At 58.3% G+C, this 24230-nt stretch overlaps 1 protein-coding gene across 1 annotated transcript; it reads right to left on the minus strand.

Moving 5' to 3' along the window:
- Positions 1–6869: 6869 nt before the first annotated feature.
- MYLK2 (myosin light chain kinase 2) lies at positions 6870–21997 on the minus strand. The gene is made up of 14 exons (XM_077769403.1): positions 21920–21997; positions 20047–20146; positions 19509–19593; positions 19065–19400; positions 17832–18133; positions 16116–16221; positions 15406–15499; positions 12831–12940; positions 12604–12745; positions 10086–10156; positions 9830–9958; positions 9114–9266; positions 8805–8937; positions 6870–7773 (listed from the first exon to the last, which is right to left on the minus strand). The coding sequence occupies exons 2-14, from the start codon at positions 20096–20098 to the stop codon at positions 7693–7695; spliced, it is 1794 nt and encodes a 597-aa protein (XP_077625529.1). The 5' UTR covers positions 20099–20146; positions 21920–21997; the 3' UTR covers positions 6870–7692.
- Between the last annotated feature and the right edge of the window lie 2233 nt (positions 21998–24230).

A 24230-nucleotide genomic window follows, 5' to 3' on the forward strand; every position in this document is an offset into this window, starting at 1 on the left:
CGGCCTCATGGGTGAAGAGGAGGGGAAAGTCCTGTGTGTGCGGGACATGGGTGAGGAGAGGGGAAGGAGACACTAGTATGGGTTTGCTCTAAGGTGTGTGTGTGTGCGTGTAATGCACAAACAGTTAGAGACAGGGACAAACAGATTCAGGGGGGTAATGGTTTTCTCAGTTGGGTCAGGGAAAGAGACCTCTGCCGGGCACTGTTCCCTGTGGTTCATTCCTGTGGAGACTTGGTGACCCCAGTCCCTTCCCAGCCTGTGTCCTGAACTAGTAGGAAGATGGGGAGGCTTGCCTGATGGTGGGGGGAGCCCCGGCCTCTGCAGCCTGCCCCAGCCACCCTCCGAGGAGGTCAGCATCTGAACTGGGGTGGGGGACCTGGGGAGAACATGCAAAAGAGGGTCCACCACACCCCAGTGCACAAACCCGCTGAGGGCACGAGCCCTCTCTCCACGTCCCTCTCTGACCCTCCAACGTGGTCAGGAAGTGAAGACAGAGCCCCCCCGGGCCCCAATCCCCAAGCAGGATCCCGGGCTCAGTGCCTGCCTGGACTCGCTGTGGGCTTCTGGATGCGCGCCCATCTCTTGGAGCCCCGATTTTACTCTCTTTGCCCAGTGAGGGTTGGGGGGGGCAGCCCGACTCTGAGTCTGGGTCCCAGGGGACGGTCCCACATGGGGGACTGCCTGGAAGGGATCCCATCCTCAGAGGTGTTGGGCCAGGAGGCCCAGACACCATGATCTCACGTTGCCCTCCACTTGCTGCCCAGCCGGGGGGGCCCCACCCACTGGGCGTCCTGCCCTCACATTCTTTCCATGACCAACAGACGCCCCGTGGCTCCTTTTGGGCCACCCCCACCTGGAGGGGCGGACAGTGCTCAGCAGAGATCCAGAATGCCTAAGCTGAGGCCAACCCGGAGAGAGCACCTCAGCACCTCAGCACCGACCCAGGCCAGAGAAGGCAGGTGACGCACCCAAGGCCACGCAGCAAAGCAGGAGGGGCAACCCCTCCACTGCCTTAACTGTCTAGCTCTTAGAGGACAGGGGCTGTCCCATGTGACGCTGCGTAGGGGACCCTCCTTCCTGGAGGCTTGTCTGTCTCCAGGAAGGGACCCCAACCCCTTCCCTTCCTCCCCAGCAGGTCAGAGTGGGAAAGGGCGCCGAGTTGCCCTGCAGAATCAGGCTAAGTCAAATCCTAAAAGAGTAGACTTGGTAGTGGTTAAGAATATTCCAGCATTTTTAATCACAGCAACTTGGATTCTTGGACTATCAGTACTGAGAGGGCGTCTCCTGCCCAATTTCTGAATCCCCTCTCCCCCAAGAAGTGCCTGTCACGTGGGTTCCAGGAAAGGGGAGCCCAGCGCCTTCAGAGGCCGCCCCTTCCCGCCCTAGTCTGGCAGCTCTGAGGGGCTGTCAGGAAGTTCTTCACCTGCTGGTCTTAGGGTCTCTGCTCTCCCTGCCCCCAGGGAGCCACCCCCCNCTCCACCCTCCACATCTTATCTCCCGCCGCTCTTCCGCCCACCCACTTCCTTCCCCGGTTTATGGCATTCCACTGTCCGGAGCTCAGCCCTCCCCACACCCCAGACAGCGCCTGAGCCAGGGGCCTGGAGACCCTGTCCTGACGAGGGCGGGCCGCTCTGAGGCCGCAGCATTGATGAGGACGGAGGGGGAGGTTGGGTCCGGCCAGCCGGGCACGTCTGTCTGCGGGAGCGAATGGAGCCTTGCAATCCAGTCTTCAGCCAACTCAGGCTCCCATCGCTCCCGAAGGCCAGGCTGCCCAGGGGCTCAAAGGAGGAGCTCTGGAGCCCAAGTGCCCGGGTTCACATCCCAGCTCTCTCACTTCCTAGCTGTGTGCCCTTGGGCAAGCTGCTTCCCGTCTCTGTAACTATAACCGGTGCTTCCTCATCTATAACACGTGGACACGAACCATACCGACTCCTATAGGGCGCTGTGAGGACTTACATGAGTTAATATTTGCCAAGTGCTTAGAACCAGGTCTGGAACAAGGAAACTGCAATGTGTTTAGATTTATTAAATGGTTGGGGCGGGGGGGTCCCTGGGATAGCTTCCCTGTAACCTGATTTACCCCCAGGGGAAGGTCCAACTGCTGTGGAAATGGGAGACAGAGGGAAGGGAAGCTTTGGGTTCAGTTCTTCACATCCGGAGGTGCCTGATCCCTACTCCCTCCCCGCTGGTCACTGGGTGGTGACAGGGAGGCAGCCGGTGGGGCCAAAGGAAGTGGTTCCAGGCTAAAAACGGGCCATTTAGTCACATAGCCAGAATCCTGCCTGGTGGCCCCTGGAAAGGCCAAGGCTGCCTTGACCGCAGGCCTCAGGGAGCCCTGATCTGTTTTGGGTACAAATGAGAGGCTGACCCTCTGAAGACAGCCAACACGCTGGTGAGTGTTGTTTCCACGGCGAGGCCCTTACACTTGCTGTCCCCTCCACCTGGCCCGCTCACTCCCCACCGGCTCACCTCTCAACACCCAGAGGCCAAGTTAAATATCACCTTCCCAGAGAAGCCTCCCCTCACCCCTTACCTGATTAGTTGCCCCTAGATTGTTCTCCATCTCCGCATCCTATTTGTTTCCTCCCCCAGGCGCCTGTTGCGATGTGGAATTATGCATTCCTGTGCCTGTTCACTTTCTTTGTGTCTCTGCCTTAGAATGTAAGCTTCAGGGAGGAGGGGTCGGGCCGGCTTATTCATTTTACCTGCTTCCCTAACCCAGCGACTAGCACACAGCAGGCCCTCAATAAAGGTTTGCTGAGTGGAGAAATGGAGTCACGGGCAGCCGCCCATTCATCCCATCACCCTGGATTAAATCTGAGAGGGGCTCCCTGACCCCTTCAGAGCAAAAGCCCGTCTATGGGCCTGTGCCGTCTGGCTTTGCCCCGCTAGCCCAGCTCTCGCTCCAAGAGCCTTTGCACTGATCTTCCTCCTGCCGGAAACAGCCTCCACTAATATGCCCAGAATACCCTTCGATCTCCCTTCAAACGTCCTCAGAGAAGCCTCCCCAGACACTTCCCCCACCCACCCCATCGACGCATTCTAATTTCACTAGGGTGGTCAGAATTCTCGCACCTAGAATAAAGTTCTATGAGGCCAGAGATTTTTGTCTCCTGGCCGCGTGTCCCCCTCACCTAGAACATTGTCTGGAATATGGCAGGAGCTGGGGAAATAGTTGTGGAGCAAGCAAGCTCAGAAGCCTGTGCCCGCTGCTCTAGCCACATACCCCATGTAATGCACTGTCCCTGGGAGGCAGGTGCTATGATTACCCCATTTTACAGACAGGAAGGTGAGGCTCAGAGAGGGCAAATAAGTAGAGTTGAGCCCCATTCTGTGTGACCTGAGTGTAGTCTCTCTGTCATCAGCCTGTCTCCCTCGAGGTGCGTGAGACCTGCATCCGCCTCTAGTCCCCAACACTTCTCTTCAACCTCTCAAGCAGACGTGGCCCAGCCTCCTTCTGGCCTCCCTGCCTCCAGTCTCTCTCTCTCTCTTTCACTCAGTGACCTCCCTGGCTTCAGAGATCCCTGTAAACCACAGATCTGGCCCTGTGCCTCCTTTGCTCAAAACCCCTCAGGTCTCCCTACTGTTCCTGCTCCGATTCAGGCTGGCATGTGAGGCCCCTGCCCACCCCTCCAGACTTACTGCCTGCTTCATCATATGCAAAAGCCATGCCGGAATGCTCCAACACAAGCTTGCCCTTAGCTACAAGTCTTTGGACATGCGAGCCCCACTGCCTGGACCACGCCCCTCAGTCCATCTGGAAAAGGCCTGAGCCTTATTTGCTCTCAGCTTGGATGTCACTCACTGCCATTGGAAAGGAGAGAACAGAGCTAGCGTCTTCTTCCAAGACCCTCCAGCTTCGCCCTGACCCCCAACCTCCCACAGGGTAGGGTTCCAGACGTTGTGAGCTCCCTGAGTGGGGGGACTGTGACCAATTCAGCCCCAGTCCCCGAGCAGGGACTCAACAAACAGCTGTGACATGCTGTGCATGTGTCAGAAGGAGGACCGTCTGCTTTGCATCACGACCCCACTACTTACTGGCCGGGGACCCATGGGCCTGTCCATAAACTCCCTGGGCCTCAGCTTCCTCATCGTAATGAAATACCTAAGGAAAATACCCCCTCGCAGGGTGGGGATGAAATGAGTTCATAAATGGAAATCAAGGGTACGGTGCCTAGCGCTCCGTAAATCCCAGCCGTTGACGTGCAGAAAGGAACAGGTGCGTGGGCAGCTGCATGAATAGGAGCTCAGTGCAAGTAGGCACATCCTTCAGGGCAGCCCTGTCTCCGGCTGAATCTTTTCCCACCACTGCCCTGTTGGGTCCAAGGTGGCCAGTGGAATTCAAGGCCACTGGACGCAGACAGGAAGAGGCAGCGTCACCGGGCCTGGCGTAATCCAAACCAGATGCAGCCTCAGACCCATGGGGGTGGTCACTGCGGGCCTGGCCAAGGCCCAGAGGCAGGAAATAATCTTGGAGGAACGCATTCTGGGCTGGAATCAGCCAGGAGGAGCTGTCCCATTGAGGGTGTTAACCCTTCTTAGCCCACAAGGGGGTGCCCAGGACCCTGAGCGGTGGGGGGAAGCTCAGGGCCTGGCCCTGCGAGGCACCTTGCAGGGGAGGTCACAGCGTCAGTTGGCATTGTAATGGGCCCCGCGCCTGGGGAGCCCACAAGCAGGCACTACGGTAGGCAGAGCGCACCGGACAAGGGGGTGCTCACAGCCTGGCACCCGGGACTTGAAGAATCACGGACCGGAGCCTTGGCCCTCGGCTCCTGCTGCCAGGCCCCAAAGAGCCATGGATTCACGCTCTGCAGCAGGATGGCCCCTAGGGTGAAGAGCTTTTTCCTGCGAGGATGCTGCGGTTGGGGTTCTAGTGATGGCAATGGGGCCGGGGCCCGGGGCTGCCCAGAGGCAGAAACTCGGCCTCACACTGAAGGCTGCCACTGCAGCGTTTTCCTGGCTGTGCTCTGTGGCCCTTGGAGGGGACAAAATCTCTCTGAACCCTCATTTCCCCATCTGTATTGTTGAGTCTACATCCTTTACCTCCAGGGACCAGGGGAGGCACAAAGGAGGCTCCTGATAAATCAAAAAGAGCTTTCCAAGATGTGCTCCTGGGAGGTGAGAGGGACAGAAGCAGTGATCAGCCCTGTCCCATGGTTCTTGGTGGGTTTCCTTCCTAGGATGTGTTCGTTTGCTGTGCAGCCTTGGGCAAGTTACCTTCCCTCTCTGAACCTGTTTCCTCATCTGTGAAATACGGTAAATGAGCACCCTATCCCATCTTGCGACTGTCACGATGGCCCTAGGAGTAGCCGTGGGGAGCAGAGCCGAGGGTGTCGGTTGCATACCACAGAGGAGGAAGTGGAGACCTGTGCCCAGAGTCCAGGGTTCTAGTCCCAGCTGTCGCTCTCTGCTGAGGGGCCTTCCTTGTTTTGGCCTCGGTTTCCCCAGCTGGATCCGGGCCCTGGATCTCTGCTGTGGCTGGACCTCATTTCCTCACCCCCCCGCCCCACGGCTGTGACTCACCCCTCATCATCACGCTGTGTGGCCGAGGCTCAGCCTGGGTGGGGGCCAGCGACTGAGAGAACTCAGAGGAAACCACAGGCGCGGCCCAGCTGGCAGGTGGCGAGCAGGCAGGCAGGCCGGCCGGCAGGGATCTACGGCCCTGGGGGCCTTGCCCGTAAGCACCAGTCCCCTCAAGAGACTAAGCCAGACTCCCCAGGCCTCCCAAACCCCCAGGCTTAGCCCCTAAAGTCTGCCACACCCCGCCCCACATGGCACCTGCTGCCACGGCCGCTGCACTCATCTGCTGGTGCAGCTCAGGGGATGGGGGTGAGAACCATGGCCTTGCCCTCCAGGCCAATATTCATGGAGGCAGGGGAGGTAGAGGTGAACTGTCAAGGTCTTGGTAGGCAGGCAAGTCCAAGATCTCTCAAGAAGCAGGCAGTGTAACGTTTAAGACGTAGGGGCTCTGGGCCCCCTGGGTACGAATCCTGGCTCTGCCGTCCACTAGCTGTGTGACCCTGAGAAAGTGGCTTAACCTCTCTGGGCCTTGGCTTCCCCATCTGAGAAATGGACATAAACACAGTGCCTGCCGTGCAGGCTCCCCGTGAACAGCCAACGCGATCGCGAACCCATGGAGCTGGCCCGGGGCTTTGCCCTATCAGTGTTAAGCTCTCTCGCCCTCTGGGCTGCCCTCTCCAGCCGATGGGGCCCCTCCCCTGCACCACAGGCCTGGGGCTGAGCAGGCTGTGGCCCATGGGGAAGAGCAGAGAACAGCTCTCTCTTCCCCGAGACCCCCGGGGAGACCCCCAGCCCTGCAGGTCCAGCGAAGGCATCACAGGCCTGCCCGAAATTCTGACGCCGCCTTGAGCCTCTGCTTACACCTCGTGCTGGTGAGAGGCAAGGTGTACCCAGTGGCAGAGCCTTGCTCGGAGAGCCAGAAGAGTTCATTTCATGCCCCGGCTTCTGACTTGTTGAATAGCCTCCGAGTTCTTTCCCTTCTCTAAGCCTTGATTTTCTCCTCTGCAAACTAGGAATAATAATAATATCTACCTCACAAGCTCACAGTGAGGGATAAATGAGTTAACATCCACACAAGCACTTAGCTGGAGCACACAGTAAGCATCCAATAACGGTGCTGGGACAGATGAGCAAACTGAGGCCCGAAGGAGGGAAGCTGCCTGCCGGGACCAGGGGCTGTGCCGGTGACCGCCACGCCAGGCGCTGGAGTGCCCCTCGCGGGCCGGCACCCGGCGGTGCTTAGCGACGGCCCGTGTCTCTGACCTCGCCCAAGGGCGTGCACACACACGGGGAAGGAAGCCAAGTCCAACCTGTACATTTATTTACAAAGCACAAGCTGAGAGCCGGTGGGGACTGCCCAGTGGCTCCCCCACTCCTCCTGGGCCTGCCGACCCCCTTATCTGAAGCCGCGGATGACCCTTGGGATGAGGGTCCGGAGTGGCTGGGTTGGGCCAGCCTGGCCCTCAGGCAAGCTCGGGGGTGGCCTCCCTGTGCCCCAGGCCTCTCCCCTCCCCTCCACCAGGCCTGGGCTGGGCGTCCTCCTCTCACACGGAGTTCCTGTGTGTTGGTGGTCGTGAGGAAGGTGGGCGGGGGCCGGGCCGGCCCAGATGGTGCAGAGGCCTTATCTGTTGGGAGTGGGGAGGCGGGCGGGGGCACGGAGGTCCTCTCTCACAAAGCCTGCTCTGTTCCCCGGGCAGCTGGGCCTCAGGAATTGGCCTTTGCTGCCTTCCTGCCCCACCAAGGGCCTCCCGTCCACACCCGCGGAAGCCCCACACGCGGGGACCCCCAGCCTTCCCGTTCCCGCGAGGAGCAAGCCCGGGCCGGCCATGCCCCAGGTGAGGCCGAGCAGGGGGCACCAGGGTAGCAATTGCAAGAGGGCGAGCTGGGGAGGGGACAACCGGGCCGGTGGCATCTGGGCTGTGACAGACGGGCCCGGGCCCCTGTCTGGGGAGGCGCTAGCAGGATCGGTTCAGGCCACATCTGAGGCGGCTCACATCGGGGAAGCAGTCGCCGCGCGGGGTCGTGGGAGCCCCGAGCCTCCCAGCCTGGCGCAGCCTTGTCCTAGCCAGCCCACCCGGGGGGACCTGGCCCCTCTGCTCTGGCCTTCTGGGCTGTGTGGCCTCAGCCCCGGCCACCGTGCAGCTGCGCCCAGGCCTCGGCCGCTCCCGGGGCTCAGACCCCCAGAGCCATGAGCGCCCCTGAGCTGCTGATCTTCTTGAAGCGGTTTGCAGCGCTGACAGCAATGAAGTTTTTCTGAGGGAGGAGGGAGAGATGTCCCAGTCAGCCGTGGGGCAGAGGAGAAGCTGTGTGACAGACTCCTAAGTAGGTCTCCTTCATCCCCCTGCCTCCCCCCCCCACCAAGGCCAGATACCAGGGAGGGTGCAGTGCCCAAAGTGGCCATAGGAGGTGTCATGATACCATATCTTCCAGGACGCCTTCCTTCATTCAACAGGTATGGCAGCNACCAAGGCCAGATGCCAGGGAGGGTGCAGTGCCCAAAGTGGCCATAGGAGGGTCATGATACCATATCTTCCAGGACGCCTTCCTTCATTCAACAGGTATGGCAGCCAGACCTGAGTACCTCACTGCTCTAGATACTCTAGCGGCTCCTATTTCGCTCCAAGTTAAAACATAAGCCCCTCGCTATGGCCAACAAGTCCCTCCACCCCCTGCCTCTCATCGCTCTCTGACTTCACCTCCCTAACCCCTTGCTCACTCCACTCCAGCCTCTCACCTGTTCCTCACACTTGCCAACCACGCTTCTGCCTCAGGGCCTTTGCACTGGCTATTCCCTCTTCCTGGAACACTCTTCTCGCCAGTACCAGCATGGCTTACTCCTCACTGCTTTCAGGTGTTCTGTTCACATGCTCCCTCACCGCGGGACCCTTCCTGACCACCCTGTTAGGAAGTGCAACCTCTCCCCTGGCACTCCTGGCCATCCTCGTTCTTCTCTAGAGCCCTTCCTTAACCTCTTTTAATACCCTCCATTCCCTACCCAAAGTAAGTCCATACAAATTAAAATGCTTGTCTCTTTGGTCCACTGGTGTATTCCCCGGGCCTAGAAGTAATAGATGCTTCTAGGGGGAGGGGGGAGGGTCACTGCAGCAGGAGAGGAACCAGCCCGGGACAGAGAGAGAAAAGCCAACCCTGTTTTCCAGACAGGGCTCGGCCGGGTCGAGAGAAGTTGCCAAGGCGGGGCTGGTGGGGCCTGGGATCTAGTGCCAGGGGCTCTTCCCGCCTGCGGTCCCTCCCTCCTCCCCACCCCGTCCAGCGTCCAGCGGTACCTTCCAGCGCCTCTTCATGAGGTACTTCTTAAGCAAGATCTGGGACTTGAGGCGGCGGTTACAGCGCTTGGCTTTCTCTGCCAGGTTGTTGAGCCAGGGGTGGGCGAGGCACTGGGCAGCGCTCATCCGGGCCCTGAGGGAGGGGCAGTGCGGTGAGGGCGGGCGGCATGCCTGGGAAGCACAGAGCCCAGCCGCTGCCCGGCCCTCTTCCTGCCCCGCAGCGTATGCACACACACACACACACACACACGCACACACGCGTGCACCAAGCTTGCACACACGGGGTCTGTGTCCTGGGCTGAGCCTCACCTCTGGTCCTTGACAATGAGCTTGGAGACAAAGTCTTTGGCCTCGTCGGACACGGCCTCGAAGGTCTCCTCGTCAAAGTACCAGTTGCCAGAGAGAACGTTGTTTAGGGTCTCTGTGTCATCGTCTCCCAGGAAGGGGGAGAGGCCACTTAGCCTGGAGAGGGGGGATGTCAGGGGGGCAGGGAGATGAAACTGGGGACACTGCGTCACCTTTGGGGGCTCAGGAGATGGAGGCAGATCCTCGAAGGCAGCACCATGAGCTGAAAAGACCCCCAGCTTCTTGAGTGGGACAGACCTGGGTTTGACTCTGGCTGGGTGACCTTAGGCAAGTCACTTCCCCTCTCTGAGCCTCACTCTTCTCATCTGTAAAATGGGCACAATCATCCCAGCTTCCCAGGGTTACAACGGAGAAGAGGAATGATGAGTGCGTAAAAGATGTCTGCTGTCCCTCTGCCCCCGCCCTGCGTCATACAGATCTGCTGTCCAGAGCCCTAGGCTAGGACACTGTGCCTTTAGGGGCCTTCATTTCTCCATCTACCAAATGGGCACAAAGTTCCCCTCTCTTGGTTCTCTGTGGCACTCCCAACCCCAGCAAGCCCCTTCCTGGGGGAATGGAGAGGGGGGACCCACCCCAGCAGGCCCCCAAGGCCAAGTTTGGCCCCAGCTGCCCGGCCACACGCCCCAGCCCCATAGACACCACATTCTCCCGGGACTCACAGCATATAGGTGATGACCCCCATGCTCCACATGTCTGTCTTATCGGAGATTTGGTCATAATTCACCACCTCAGGTGACAGAAACTCTGGGGTCCCAAAATTCACCTTCAGCTTCTCGTTGGGATTATACCTGGGCGTGAGAGCAGGAGCTCAGAGCACAGGCCCCAGCCCATTTCCCGGCACCCTCCGCTACCCCCCTCCGTCCCTGCCCACCTCAGAGGCTTGCCCCGCCCCTCCTCCCCCCACTGAGGTGGTACCTCCGCGCCAGCCCGAAGTCAATGATCTTCACCAAATGGCCCGTGGTGTTGACACACAGGATGTTCTCTGGCTGAGGAGAAGGGGGTGGCCCGGATTGACCTCTGACCTGGCTCATCCTTTGTCCCCACCAGGGGCCACCCGTGTCTGGAGCAGAGGCCCAGGCTGCCAGCGTGGGCGGCCCATCAGTGACCCCTCGACCTGCCTGTTCCAGCCACAGACGAGGGGCCTGCAGCCTGGAGAGGGACTTGCAGCCCGGAGAGGGACTTGCCCAGGGCAAGGACTGTCCCCTCTCTGCTTCCCCATTCCCCCCACCAAAATCGAACGAAGGCACCTGATAGGTGCTCAGCCAAGGCTCCTAGGAATCCTGTGGCTCCAGCACAGGGGAGCGTGTGGCTGAGGATCCTGTGAGGCCAGTCCCTCCCACTCTGGGCCTCCATTTCCCCCTCATGTAACCCAAAGACACAGGGCTAATCTGAGGTTGCAAGGCAGAAACATTTTAAGCCGTTAGCAATGGTCCGAAGGCAGGAGGATTCACACAAAACCCCTGCTTCCCTGATCTTCTGCACCTCCTGAAACACCAGAAGCCCTAGCCACACGGCCGCACACCACTTGGAGCGAGCTGTCAGTGACCCCTGATGGCTGCCGGTCTTGCGGTTCCCCTGGGGCCTTCTCGGCCCTGGCCCGGCCCCTGCTGCACGTCTGGGCTCTGTGGGCGTTTGGTTAGGAGCCCTGACGGCAGGCTTGCTGAAGGCGCTCGCTGAACCCAGCATCCTCGCAGAGACGGACACGAATGACATTAATAGCTCACCTGGTGTTCGAACAAGACAGAAAGACAAGAAAGGACCCAGGGTGCAATCTCTGGGGGAAGTGAGACAGACTCAGACCTCCTTCTGGTCTGAGAGTTCCCGAGGGGCCCTGGGAAGCGCCTCAGGCCGTGGTTCACCCAACTTACTTGACCCTGAAACCCCTTTTTGATCACCGGGGACCCTGCTCTGCCCCAGAGGCAGGGGCTTTCACGGGGGAAGGGCACGCGCCCAGTGCCACGTGGAAGCACCAGCTCTGTCCAGAAACTCAGGAGTCACCTTGCTCTTTCCTCAGTCCAAACCCTCAACCAATCAGACTGGCTCTATCTTCAGATCGCAGCCACCACCTGGCCACCTTCCATCCCTTCCCCTGGTTCCAGCCTCTGCCATCTCGGCCCTTGGTTATTACATCCGCCCCTCAGATCTCCTGCCGCCATACTGGCCCATTGACATCCATCTCCTGACTCTCCTGGCCTCGCTTGTCAGGCTGGATGCTCATGGCACCCCTGCCCCGTGGGCTGTTGGAAGGCGCCTATACCGCCTCCAACAGCTCTGACCCCAAGTGAGCCTGCGGCCCGGGTGCTGGGCCAGCCCCGGGCTTGCGTTGGACCTCGAAGGGCTCTGGCCCTTGCATTCTCCCCCAAGTTCACCTCGCACGTCTCCCCGTGACCCTCAAGTACTATTCAGAACACTTCTTGCGGTTTAAAATGATCTACTTGAGGAATGTCTGTTTCCCCCACTGATCTGAAGGCTCCAGGGGACAGGGGTGAGTCCCTCGCCCTCCCTGCGGTAACGCCCGTGCCCAGCACAGGGCACAGCCCGGAGGAGCAGCCTGGCACAGCAGAGGCCCCCGATACGTGTTTATCAAAAGAACGAAGGGAAGTACTCTCCACGGTGCCGATGGGCGCGAACCCAGCGCAGAGGTCACGCTCCATGTGCTCCACCAGCCCTGTCGATTATCTTGCAAACACCACCCTGTGCTCGTGCTGCCCCTGCTTCCTCTGCACCAAGGCCGGCGTCGCCAAGCTCCAGGCAGCTGCCGGCGCTTGACCACAGCTGGCATGATGCACAAACTCTATTAGCTCTGTCCCCCACTGACCCACTACTCGCAAGGTACTGAGCAGGGTCAGAGGACGGATGTGAATATTCTTCCACTGAACGGTCCTGTTAAGTGCCTATCGTGTGGGTGTTGCTGCCCTGATCCTGCACTTAATCCATTTGTTTTCCTGACTCCTCTTCTAGAACATAAGTTCCAAGAGGGCGGGCGTCTTCATCTGCTTGGTCTGCTCCTGATCTCCACCACCTAGAACACTGCCTGGCGTGGAGTAGACCCTCAACGAATACTCGTGGGGTGAAGCAGCGAACACTCACAGCGTCTGCAAGGGGCCAGCCCTGAGGAAGACGCTTCACCGACACTTAGCAAGTTCTATGCGCGAGAGGGTGAGCGCGGGGCGCCCGGGACAGTGAGAGACGTGTACTTGGTACTAGACCAGACGCCCCGAGAGCTAGGACCAAGTCTTGTTTACTCTCTGTCGTATCGCTGGCTTCTGGTCCTTAGTAAAGACTCAATAAACCCTTTGGGACCTATAGATACAAGGATGGAGGGGGGAAGAGAAGGGCGGATGGGAGGGGCCGAGGGCTAGCTGGTTACAAGCAGGTTTCGGGTGGCCAGATGCTGCTCCTGGCCCCTCCCCGGAGGCCCCAGGCCCTGTACCTTGAGATCCAGGTGCAGAACCCGCATCTTGTGCATGAAGAGGATCCCGTCGCAGATCTGCCTGACAAACACCATGGTGTCCACCTCAGTCAGCTGATAGTCCTCATCCACAATCCTCTCGAAGAGCTCGCCGCCCTCGATGCTGTGTGCACAGACCCCTCTACAAGCTTGCTTCCGGGCCGGCGGCCGCCCCCGCCCGGTGCCCTGCCCCCACCGCCAGCACTCACTACTCCATGAATAGGACGATCTCGTGCGAGGTCTCGATGGCCGCATAGAGCTGGATCAGGTTTCGGTGGTTCAGCTGGTTCATGACCTCGATCTCAAGCTTCACCATTTCCTGGGGACCAGGGAAGCCCGGGGCCCCGCCTGAGGGTCACCACTCCCTGCCCTCCGCCCTCCACACCTCTGCCCTCCACACCTCTGCCCTCCACCGGACCTGTCGGCCCCCTCATTGCTGGCCTCTGCCTCCCTAAGAATGTGTCCTAAGAATATGTCCCAAGAATGTGTCCTTACCCCTGGTCATCCCTGCTGGGACACCATTCCTTTGCCACATGGTCCCCTTCTCCTCCTGCCTGAACGCAGGGGTGTCTGAGGGCCGGTCCTCCGCTCCCTGCTCTCCCCTTGCACGCTCTCCCCGGACGTCCCCCGCCAGCCCCAGAACCTGCCATTCCATCCAGATGTGATTGATCCCCAAGTACGCAGCTCCACCTCTGAGCGTGCCCTTGAACTCCAGGCACCGACAGCTCCAAATGCCTAACCGCCATTCCCCCTTGGATGCCGAAGAGACATGCTGAGTCTCTCAGGAAACCCTCGATGTGGCCGCCTCCCCACAACTGAGCTGCTCTCAGCCTGCCTGTTAGCAAAGGGCCTGACCGCTGGCCCAGGTGCACAGGACAAAAAAGCTAGAAGCTAGCTCAGATTTTCCCGCATTCTTACTCCCTCACACCCCGCATCAGGGAACCCTCTTGGATTACAAACCCAATAATGGTTGGCTTCTCACCTGCTCCACCACCGCCTTCCTAGTCGAGGCTGCCATTACTGTCACTTTCAGAGAGGCTGAAAGCCACCTGTCATGCTGCTAGCTTGATATCAGCCACCGGAGGAAAATTTACACCAGAGAAATGGCCAAATGCTACAAAATGAGCCTCTCCCCCTGCGCGCCCCCCAACATCATATCACTACCCCAATTTTTCCCATTTTCCTTGTGATTCTACTCCTTCATTCATATCTCACAGTGCTTGTCACTTCCCCAGGGAGGCCTTAACCTCACCACCCTATCTGGATGCCCGCCATCGGCCCCACACTCCCTGTACCCTGCCTCCCTTTATGTTTCTTGCTAGCGCGTCTCAGTTCCTGCTGCCATGCTTTGTGTTTGCTTGGGTTTTAGTTGTTTGCTCCTCCTCTCTAGCGTGCCCGCCCCATGGAGTTTACCACCGTTTCCCTAGCACCTGGCACAGGGAATGGCCCAGAAAAAGTGCTCAGTAAGAAAGGAGTCAAGGGGCGCCTGGGTGGCTCAGTCAGTTAAGCGTTCGACTTCAGTTCAGGTCATGATCTCACGGTTTGTGGGTTCGAGCCCCGCGTCGGGGTCTGTGCTGACAGCTCAGAGCCTGGAGCCTGTTTCAGATTCTGTGTCTCCCTCTCTCTCTGACCCTCCCCTGCTCACGCTCTCTCTCTCTCTCTCTCTCACTCTCAGAAATAAATAAAACATTAAAAAAAAAAAAAAGAAGAAGGAAAGGAGTCAAGAGCCTACTCCAGTGAATCTCCACCACACGGATGTCCTGAGCATCTGTACCAAGCCAGGTCCGTGATGGAGGCCTGGGGACCCAGCGATCAAGGGGAGGAGTTGGAGAAAGGCAGAGTCACGTAGGAATGACACGCCTTTCCAGTGTGTGTAGAGCCGTGACAGAGACACGGGGTTGCAGATCTCTGGAGCTTCTCCTCATGCTCTTCCCAGGCTCCAGGCCTCTGCAGGAGCTGCGTCTCTGCCTTGAATGCCCATCGGTTCGCTTCCCAGCTCTCCCGCCTCAACCCAAGGGTTGAGACGAGCAGGTCTCTGGCCATTCCGGGCCTTCAGGCCTTTCCTCTCATGGTTCCCCTCTGCTTGAAACTCTCTCCCCGGCCCTGCCACCGGAATCAGCTCCCGCTTCAAGCCTTCCTTCTAGAAAGACCCCCCAGCTGCATCAGGAGCCTTCTCTGTAGCCCCCTCCTGACCCCCGCCCTAGCTTTCTCAAGTTCCAGCCCTCACCATGCAGGTTACTAGGTGGTCCTCACCTCCTCACACACCTGACTCCCTCCCTTCATGTGAGCCTCTGCCCGCATTCATTCATTCATTCATTCATCCATCCAGTCATTCATTCATTCCTTAAATAAACACTGCCCTCTACCTCCTCTGAACCGGGCCAGCTCTAGACCAGGGCCTGATGACCTCAGCCTTCCCTGAGGGCAGAAACCACATTCCCTTCACTTTGGGACCCCCAGGGCCCAGCACAAGGCCTGGCCCAGAGCCCACACTCATGTTTGCTGAATTGAGCCAAACAGAAGGCATGAATGTCCTGTGCCTAGAAGGAGAAATCGCAAGGATAATTTCACTAACTGAGGTGTCTTGTTTATGGAGAGGGGCTTCAGGCCCCCGTGGCAGGGTTCTCTGCCTGTCCATCTGTCTATCTGAGTGACATCTTCAGCACAGCAAGGTCCACACACCAAGCCCCTAGTGCAGACATGTGAGTAGAGGGAGGCGAGAGGCACCTACTCCCCACTGCAAGGACCTTCCCCCCTCCCTCCCAGGTAGCCAGCCCCTACTACCTTGTCTTTGGGCGTCTGTTTCTTGATGACCTTGGCTGCCAGCTTGAGGCCCGTGGCTTTCTCTGTACAGGTACAGACTGCTCCAAACTTGCCGCTGAAGAGAGAAGAGGTTGGGAGTGACGGGGTTCCCAGGGACACAGGGCCGAGGTTGGGGGAGTGTCTGCTGAGGTAGGGCTGAGGCAGTTCTGCTTCCGTCTGGATCTCCCCCTGTGAGAGCGTATGTGTGCCCCAGCCCTCCTGGCTCCGTTCTGAAGCGATGAGCTCCACTGCAGGGACAGAAGCTGAACCACAAAAACCGTGGGCATAGGACAGGTGGGCTCACACAGAGGATGGCCCCTGGTGTGGCAGCTCACAGGCTTGGGGTAAGCAAGGGCCCTGGGGCCCCAGGGGAAGGCACCTGCAGGGTTCATTATGAAGCGCCTTGCAGGGGTCGGGGCGGTGTCTAAAACTGAAACAGACAGGAAAATGCTGTTTATTTCCTATGGGAAGCACTGAATGGCTGATGGGTGTCTGTGTGAGAGACAGTGACATGAGTGCATGTCAACCCATGGGACAGCTTGTGTATGATGGGGGTTATTAACAGTCGCGTGGAAGCAATTGTGTCCACAGAGATCGGGGTGTGTCTGGGCCTTGGACATGAAAGACGTGAGGCCCTGGGTACTTGACGTGCTCCTGCCTTTGGGCCGGGGGCTCAGGGTCCCAGCTCTCACCCGCCCAGCGCCTCCTTGGAGTTCAGGCTGAATTGGCTGCTGACGTTCCCAGGCCTCAGCTCCACGATGCGGTGGGGAAAGGGGGCTGGGGGAGGTGGACAGTCATCTGGGGAGGCAGAACAGAGCCATCAGCCAGCGGCAGGAGCTGCCAAGGATGTACCCCTGCGCCACCCCCTCCTGCCTGGCCTGGGCCCCATCCAGCAAAGTTCACCAAGTGATGATACCTGGGGGGGACAGCTGGCTCCAGGATAGGGGCTAGGGGGCCCAGTGTCCAGTTTCAGCTCTGCCACCAACACACAAAATGGCCTTGGGACTCTGTCAGAGGGGGCTCAGCTTCTCCTGGCACAACAATGGGGACAGCTGATTGGACTTCTCGGACCCTCCCACATTATAAGGTATGAAGTCTCCATCCCAAGCTATCTGTATTTCCATTAAAGAAAAAAAAAATAGGCGGGGTGCGGTGGGGTGGGGACGCTGATGGTGGAGCGCCAGATAAGCGGTACTGTGTCCGAATGATGGGGTAGGGGACTGGACCTGCCTACCAGCCCCTCTAATAACACCACAAGCTGCCCCGACCTGCGGAATGGCTGCCCAACCTGGGCACGGCCCAAGGGCAGGGCGAGGGCGGGAGGAGCCGGGCATGGAGGTGTTTGGTAGGGAGACGCTGCCACCTAGCGGTAACGACGGGGAACAGCAGGCCCTGGCGGCCCGCAGGCTGAGTCATCGGGAATGGAAACCTCTTTATAAATAGCAAGAGGCCGCAGGGAAGCCGGGCTGGTGATACATCTGATGGCCCTTGGAGGCTGTTCAGGTCCCGTCACCCCGAGGATGTGATTTCTGGAGGGGGCGGGGCAGAAGGCTCTGCTGCTGCTGCTTGCGGGAGGAGGCAGGGCTCCTGGCCACTGCCCAGCCGCCAGGCCCTCCCACCGTGTCTGGGTGGCACCGTGCCGCTCACCAGGCAGGCAGACTGGGCTTCCAGGGCACCTCAGCCTGGAGGAGGGGGGTGTCAGGACACCCTGAGCTCTCCTGACCCCATCTCACCCCACCCCCACCCCTGCTGCACCCCTGCCCAGGCCCTTTCCCTGTTCAGCTGATCCCCAAGCCCACTCACGCTCCATGTCTCCTGCTGCCCACTTAATAGACCACTAAACCGCCAGCTCCTCGTCTGACCATCAGTTAAGGCCATGCCACAGTCCTGTCCCGTCTCACGTGCCCAGCTCCCTTGGTCACTGCTCCCATGCACATACACCTGTGCTCCTCAGTTCACGACGCCTCTATGGCTCTCATGACCCTCCCTACCCCCTCCAGGATGTAGTTGAACTACCAAAGCTTGGCCTTTGAGCTCTTCCACTGACTGACTTCAAATTCCACTGTCCAGAGAGGTGGTGCTGCTCCAAAACCAGCCTAATTCCCCCCCACCAAAACCCCTTCTAGAAAACGTAAAAGAGGGTGCAAAAAGTGGGTTCTGGAATAGCACCATTTGGACAGATTCAAACGCTGCCCTGGCTGTGGATTTGGGGCACTCACTACATTTCCCTTCCCCAAGCCTCGGTTTCCCCATCAAAAAGGACTAGGTACTTCTTAGAGTTGTATGACACACGGATGGACCAGCCCGGGTGAGGCATGGCTCAGAGCAGCTCAGCCCTCCAAACTGGGAGACATGGGAACATTGGGGGAGCCCCTTTCCCCCCCAACCCCCCCCTGCCCCTGGCCTACCCAAAATCTGGAAGCAGTCCTCCTCCCTGGCTGTGGGACCGAGGGCCTGCCCCACCTCCGATTTCTCCGAGGGAACAGCCTGGAACTCGATCCCCCTCGAGGTGTCCCCTTGCACCTTAGCCTGGCCATCCTGGCCTGGAGCCTTCTCTCCTGCTTCCTTCTGGCTGCCTGCCGGGATGTCCTTCTCTCCTTCTGCTACCTTGGCTGGCCCGGGATCCACGGGGCTGGGGGTCACAGGCACCCCTTCAAAGATGAGCTCCAAGTCCTCGTTTGGGGGTTTCTCATCCGGCAGCTTCTCGGGCCTAGAACATGATGACACAGAGATGATGCCTTTAGCAGCCAGAGCCGTGCTTTGGCCTCCGGGAGGCCTCGATGCTTCCAGACCGTCTTCTGCAATCTGGAGCTAATACAACCTCCTCCCGCCCCCCACTGCCACCGCTCCCTCAAATGCATGGAGTGATGCATCCAAATTCACTTTATATGCAATCAAGGGATGTTAATAATACCGTAAATGTTTGTGGTCCTTATCTTGACTATCAATGCACTAATAGATCATTAATGCCTACCAATAGGGTTGTTGTTTTGGTTAATCATTACGTGGCTACAATTAGGGAGAGTGTGTAGTTCTTGATTCACAAAACCGTGGCAATTCAATTAATCATGTATCCAGGATATCAAGGTATCGACTGGTATTAATATATAATTCCGACTGACACGATATGATTACTGTGGTTTACAGATACATCTCTAAGATCATTCATGTGATTACCATTCAGGTAAGGAACGGTTTGCCTCATAAGACTGTTGCTGTATCATGGTTATGAAAGTATTAGTAATGATCTATCAATCTGATTATTAGTCATCTTTTCACATTATGGTAAGAAGGTAAGTTATCTTCACCCCCACCCCCGATATCTCAGGCCTGCCCTTGGCTAGAGCCAAGTTCATGGAGTAAGGGGACCTCTGGACTCCAGAGGCTTAGAGAAGAGGTCGGTCCCTGAGGACCTCTCTGTCCTGACTTCCCAGTGTCTATGAACACTCAAGCCAGGGTTTCGGCAGGGGCGTAAGGTGTCGGAGCCAATGCCCAGGACAGATGCTGAGCTGTCTCAGGACCGCCCGATCTAGCACTGAACAGGGTGCTAAGCATGACGATGCCCAAAACAGAGGAGCTAGGCGTGACCACTGGGGCCAGAGCCTCGGACCCGTCCCCACGGGCAGACAGGGGGCATTCACCTGGAGATGATGGCCGGACAGCTCGGGCTGTGCAGAAAGGCGGGGGAGCTCCTCCTGGCTCCTGCTTGGCCCTCGGTTGCCTTCGTGTGCACCTTGGGCTCTCCGGGGCCCTGGCTGCCCGAGGTCTCCTGCTTGGCGCTGGGATTCTTGACACTGGCCTCCGCCGTCACAGTCTCCTGGGGCAGGTCTGCTGGCTGCCCGGCACCGCCCTCTGCGGGCCGCCCACCCAGATCGCCTTCTCCCTCAGGGCCCCCGCTGCCCGCTGAGGGTTGGGCCAGGGCGTCATCCCCTTTCTTTAGGGCATCGGCTCTGGCATCTTCCTTCAGGGTGGGGGGACTAGTTTCTTTCTTGGGGTCTGGGGGCCCAGGTTCTTTCTTTGCATCGGGGGGACCAGTTTCTTCCTTTGGGTTTGAGGGGCCAGGTTCTTTCTTCCCATCTGGCAGCTCAGGGCCCTTCTTTGGATCTGGTGGACCAGGCTCTTTCTCTGCAGCCGGGGGTCCTTCACCTGCTATACCTTTAGGTGCCTCGTCTGCAGAGGAAGTGAGACACCAGTCAGGATCCACCCACCACCCCCAGCCAGGCTGGCCAGAGACCAGCTCTGGGCCCAGGTCCCCACGTAGGCAGCAGTTTGCAAATGCTTGTCCCCCTGAGCCTCTAAGAGATGGGCTGCCAGGGCCTTGGAGGCCCTTTGGGGACACTTCTGGTCCTCTAATGCACCTTGATGCCCCCGCCATCGCTTGCCCAGAATGTTTAGGTGCCGTGCATGGGGGCTTCGCACTTTCCAGTATTTTCCAGGGAGGGCTTCATGCAGGCCCTCGACCCAGCCCAACCTCACCCAGAGATAGTTGTAATTTCTGGGTCTTTCATGCACGCTGTACCAAAGGGCCTGGGGCACAGAACTCCCGCTGAGGAGCGGGCCCAGCCCTGGATTCAAACACCCCTTCCCAGGCTCCTCCCTCTGCCTCCTGCCCCAGCTTGGCACCTGTCGATGGGCTCTGGATTCCCAGCTCGACTGCTCCGTTTTCTGTCGCCATGAGGTAGGGAGGCGTGTGCTTCTGCTTGTCTAACTCAAGTCTTTCTAGCTGCAGAAAGGAGAGTGAGGTGTGTCAGGCTGTCAGATTCCTCCTCCTGTGTGGCCCAGAGGAGCCAGGCCCAGCCGACTGAGGGGAGAAAGGTACCTGGAGCCGCGAGGGGCAACTTGAGGGCCGTCTGACTTGCAGCGGCTGCCCAGAAGCAGTCCTGGGGCAGTTGTAAGGGACTGGGCTGGGGGGGCAGAGGCGGAGGCAGGGGCGCGGGCAGGGGAGGCGGGGGCGGAGGAGAGGATCTCTTACACCAGGGGCCATGCGGCTCGGACTGCCACCACCTGTCACTCTTGGCCCCCGTTCAGAGGACACGGCATTCTTCCCACAGACCGACTGGGGGGAGAGGAGTGTTGGAAGAGAGCAGGAAGAGAAAAGGGAGGGGGCATCTGGGGCCCTGAGGGAGCAGCCTTTTCCCAGGCCTCGCCTGGTGTCCCTGGCTCGGCCAGGGGTCAGGAAGGGGGCCCGGCGCCCCAGGGGCTGTCGGGCAGGGCTGCAGGACAAGGCTATGCTCAGGCCGGCCCGTGGCTCTGCCCACCTGCGTGCCACGTCTCCTGGGGTTTCCCAGAAGCTGGTTAGAGCCAGGCAGGCCTGGGGATAATCACCCTGACCCCACTGCCCAGCTCTGTGCCCGCGATCCCTGCCTCTGGCATCCAGACCTACTTGGGGCCTCTTTGGGGAAGAAACTGTCTCCGGGGGCATTTGCTCAACAGGCCCATGGACCTGAAAGCCTTTTTCTTTCGAAGATGTGTTTTACTTGGGCTCCTCGGGAGACAGAGGCTGCCCCGAGCAGCAGGGGGAGATGCTGAGTGCTCAGGCCCAAGGCGCCAAGCAGGTTCCTTCTTCCCAGTGGACTGTTTGGAAGGAGAGGGGCTGCTGGAGGGTCTTTCCCAAGGATCCTTCTGGGGGCCACTCCCGCCCGAGATGGGATGGGGAGACGTATGATCCAAAGAGCTTTCCATCATCCAGGGGCTGCCTGCCCAGAGCCTGTCTCTGAGGGGGACCTTGAGAACTGGCTGAGCTGGGTGTACTGGAAATAGCCCTGGAGTGGGCATCTGGGTTCAGGCCCTCACTGTGACCACCATCCTGCTCACTCCACCCTCCTCTCCCACATGGAGGAAACCACCCCTGCCCTCAGAAAGAGGGAGGCGGAAATGACTGGAACAAGGGGCATGGCTCTGCAAGGGGGAAATTACGCAGCTGTAAAAGAGATCGAGGGTGCTGTGAACAGGATGATATGAAGCTGTCTCCAAAACGGGGGAGGGGGAGAATTAAAGTCAGCAGAATAGCGTACAGGCCATGCTATCATGGGGGCAAAAGAGGGTAATCTACATAATAAGACACAAACTTGCACTGTGTTCATGTAAGAATGTCTCTGGGGCAATGAGAAAAAAATGGGGGGTCAGGGTGGGAGGGAGACATCACTGCCGCATCCTTTCACTTTTTTTCTTTGGACCATGAAGTATGTGAATGGAATGCTATTCAAAATGAGTGATTTTTTTCTTTTTTTTTAAGTGAGCAAATGTTGGGGTTGTTGGCTGAAGCTTATAAAAACCGAAGTTGGAGCTCGGTCTCCAGTCTCGATGACTTGTGTCCTTCCTGGCCCTCCTGGCCTGTTTCCCTCCTTGGGGGTCCCGGGGAAGGTCTGCCTCTTCTGGAAAGCAGAAGTGCTAACACTCTCATGTAGATCCACTCACTTGATCCTCAGAACAACCCAATGAGCTAGGTTCTATTACAGACGGGGAAACTGAGGCACAGAGCAATTAAGTAGCTTACCCAAAGCCATATGGCTTGTCAGGGACTGCGTTAGGATCTGAACGCAGGAAGGGAGCTCTCATTTCTTTTGAGGGCCTGCTGTTGGCTCCTTCCAGGTTGTCTGGAAACTTCATCTTGATAATAGCTCTGTGGGGGGCGTCCATCCTATTTCCTAGAATAGAAGATGGGGACCAAAAGAGTAACTGGCCCAAAGTCACTCTGCAAGGGGTTGAGCCAGAAATGTCCTTCCTCAAAGCCCAAAGTCCTCTTTCTTCCCTAAAATCTCCCGGCCCGTGTCTTGCCCGCCTCCCCCCACCGCCAGGCATCCCCTTTGTGGTCTGACCGTGTCCCGAAGGTTGAAATGCTTCCTTTTAATTTTTTTAATGTTTACTTATTTTTGAGAGAGAGACAGAGACAGAGTGTGAGTGGAAGAGGGGCAGAGAGAGAGGGAGGGAGACAGAATCTGAAGCTGCCCCAGGATCTGAGCTGTCAGCACAAAGCCCGACGCGGGGCTCGCACTCACAAACTGTGAGATCATGACCTGACCCAAAGTCGGACGCTTAAACGACTGAGCCACCAGGTGCCCCGGAAATGCTTCCTATCCATGCCTGGTATTGGGAGCCCCTGACATGCTACTTGTCTGTTCCCACAATATGATCTGGTTTAGTGTGAAATGTTGGGCACTCCTGCACTGGCCTCCCTCAGCTCCAGGCTGATCCCACCACTGACAGCCTCCGGGAGCCTCTTGAGGGCAGGGGCTTTATGGTGGTCACGTGCGTCCCCAGCACAAAGTGTACTTGCCAGCCAGTGTTTGGTGAGTAAGTGACTGACTAGCAGGGCTCTGGACCGGCGTTGTGGGATTACTCTGGTATGATGGCCCTTACTGACATTCCCGTGTTATTAACTATGGTTGTCAGTACCAATCACTTACTGAGTCAGTGCACCCTCAGGGTCAAGCCTGACTCTGCCAAGGGCTTTACCCAGCTCACTGGATCCTTTCAAAGGACTACAGGGTCAAGAATTAGGCCATTTTAAAGGTGTGGAAGCTGGGGGCACCCGAGTGGCTTGGCAGGTTAAGCATCTGACTCTTGGTTTCCGCTCAGGTCAAGATCTCACGGTTCGTGGTTTCGAGCCCCATGTCGGGCTCTGTGCTGACAGCGCAGAGCCTGCTTGGGATTCTCTGTCTCCTCTCTCTGCTCCTCCCCCACTCACACTGTCTGTCTCAAAATAAGCAAATAAACTTAAAAAAAAAAAGGTGCGGAAGCTGATGCTGACAGAAGGTAAGAGGCTCTTCCTGAAAGTCACAGCCACTGAGTAGCTGTAAACAGTTCAGATTCGAATCTAGCACCACCTCCTGTTGAGACCAAAATCCAAGCAGGGACAACATAAGGGGCTTTATTTGCTACATCTGTTGCTGTTATGCTTCCCAAATAACTTGGCCTGTCTTAAACTCTTACTAAGGGGTCCAACAATGGGGTAAGCAGCTTCATGTTAAAAGATCTTACTGAGCAGGGGCTTACTTAAGGAGCTCTGAGATTAGTAACTGAGGTTAGACAATTGCGGTCACGTTTGAGCACCTTCCTCAGAGGGGGAGGCGTATAAAGCATTTAGAAGAGTAGATGAGGAGGAGACATTCTAAGTGCTGTACAAATGTCAGCTCTTCTATCCCCATTTCACAGATGTGACAGGAAAACTGAGTCACAGGCAAACTCACAAAGTTGGGTCTGAACCATCTAAACCAAGGCTCAGCTAACAAGCACTCTGCCCCATGGCCTCTCATAGGGTGGCTGGGAGCATTTAGGTATGGAGAGTGCTTGGCACAGTCCGGGCAGCACGGTGGGCTCTCGGTAATGTTGTGGACGCCCCAGGGAGAGGGCTGGGCTGTCCCTGCGGGCTCCTCCACGGTCCCTCCCTCTGGGAGGAGAGGCTGGCCTGGTTCCGGGTCCACGGGATTGCCTGCAAGCTCGCTCGTCCGCCCAGGGTTAAGCTCAGCTCGGCCAGCTGCTCCCTGGGAGTCCCCGGGGGAGGGGCGCAGGGAAATCTCCCAGCCCGGCAGGGGGCTGCCAGAGACCCTGCCCACCCTTAAGAAGGGGCTTTCCCGGCCTGCACCAGCTGGGCAGCCGCCCTCTCTGCCTCTACAGGGGCAGGGCAGGAAGTGGGGGCAATGCCAGGACCAATTAAACCCGCCAGGGGAATTAAGGTCAGCAGGATGCAATTATGCCTGTTGGATTTAACAAGGCCAGAAGGAAGGTTTCTCCAGCCAGAGTTCACGGCTCCTTAGGCCTCTTGCCCTGGATGGCTCTGCATTCCAGAAGCCTGGGCTCCCAGGCTC

This window comes from Crocuta crocuta, unplaced genomic scaffold (assembly GCF_008692635.1).
Source record: "Crocuta crocuta isolate KB4526 unplaced genomic scaffold, BGI_CrCroc_1.0 scaffold445, whole genome shotgun sequence".
Lineage (NCBI taxonomy): Eukaryota > Metazoa > Chordata > Mammalia > Carnivora > Hyaenidae > Crocuta > Crocuta crocuta.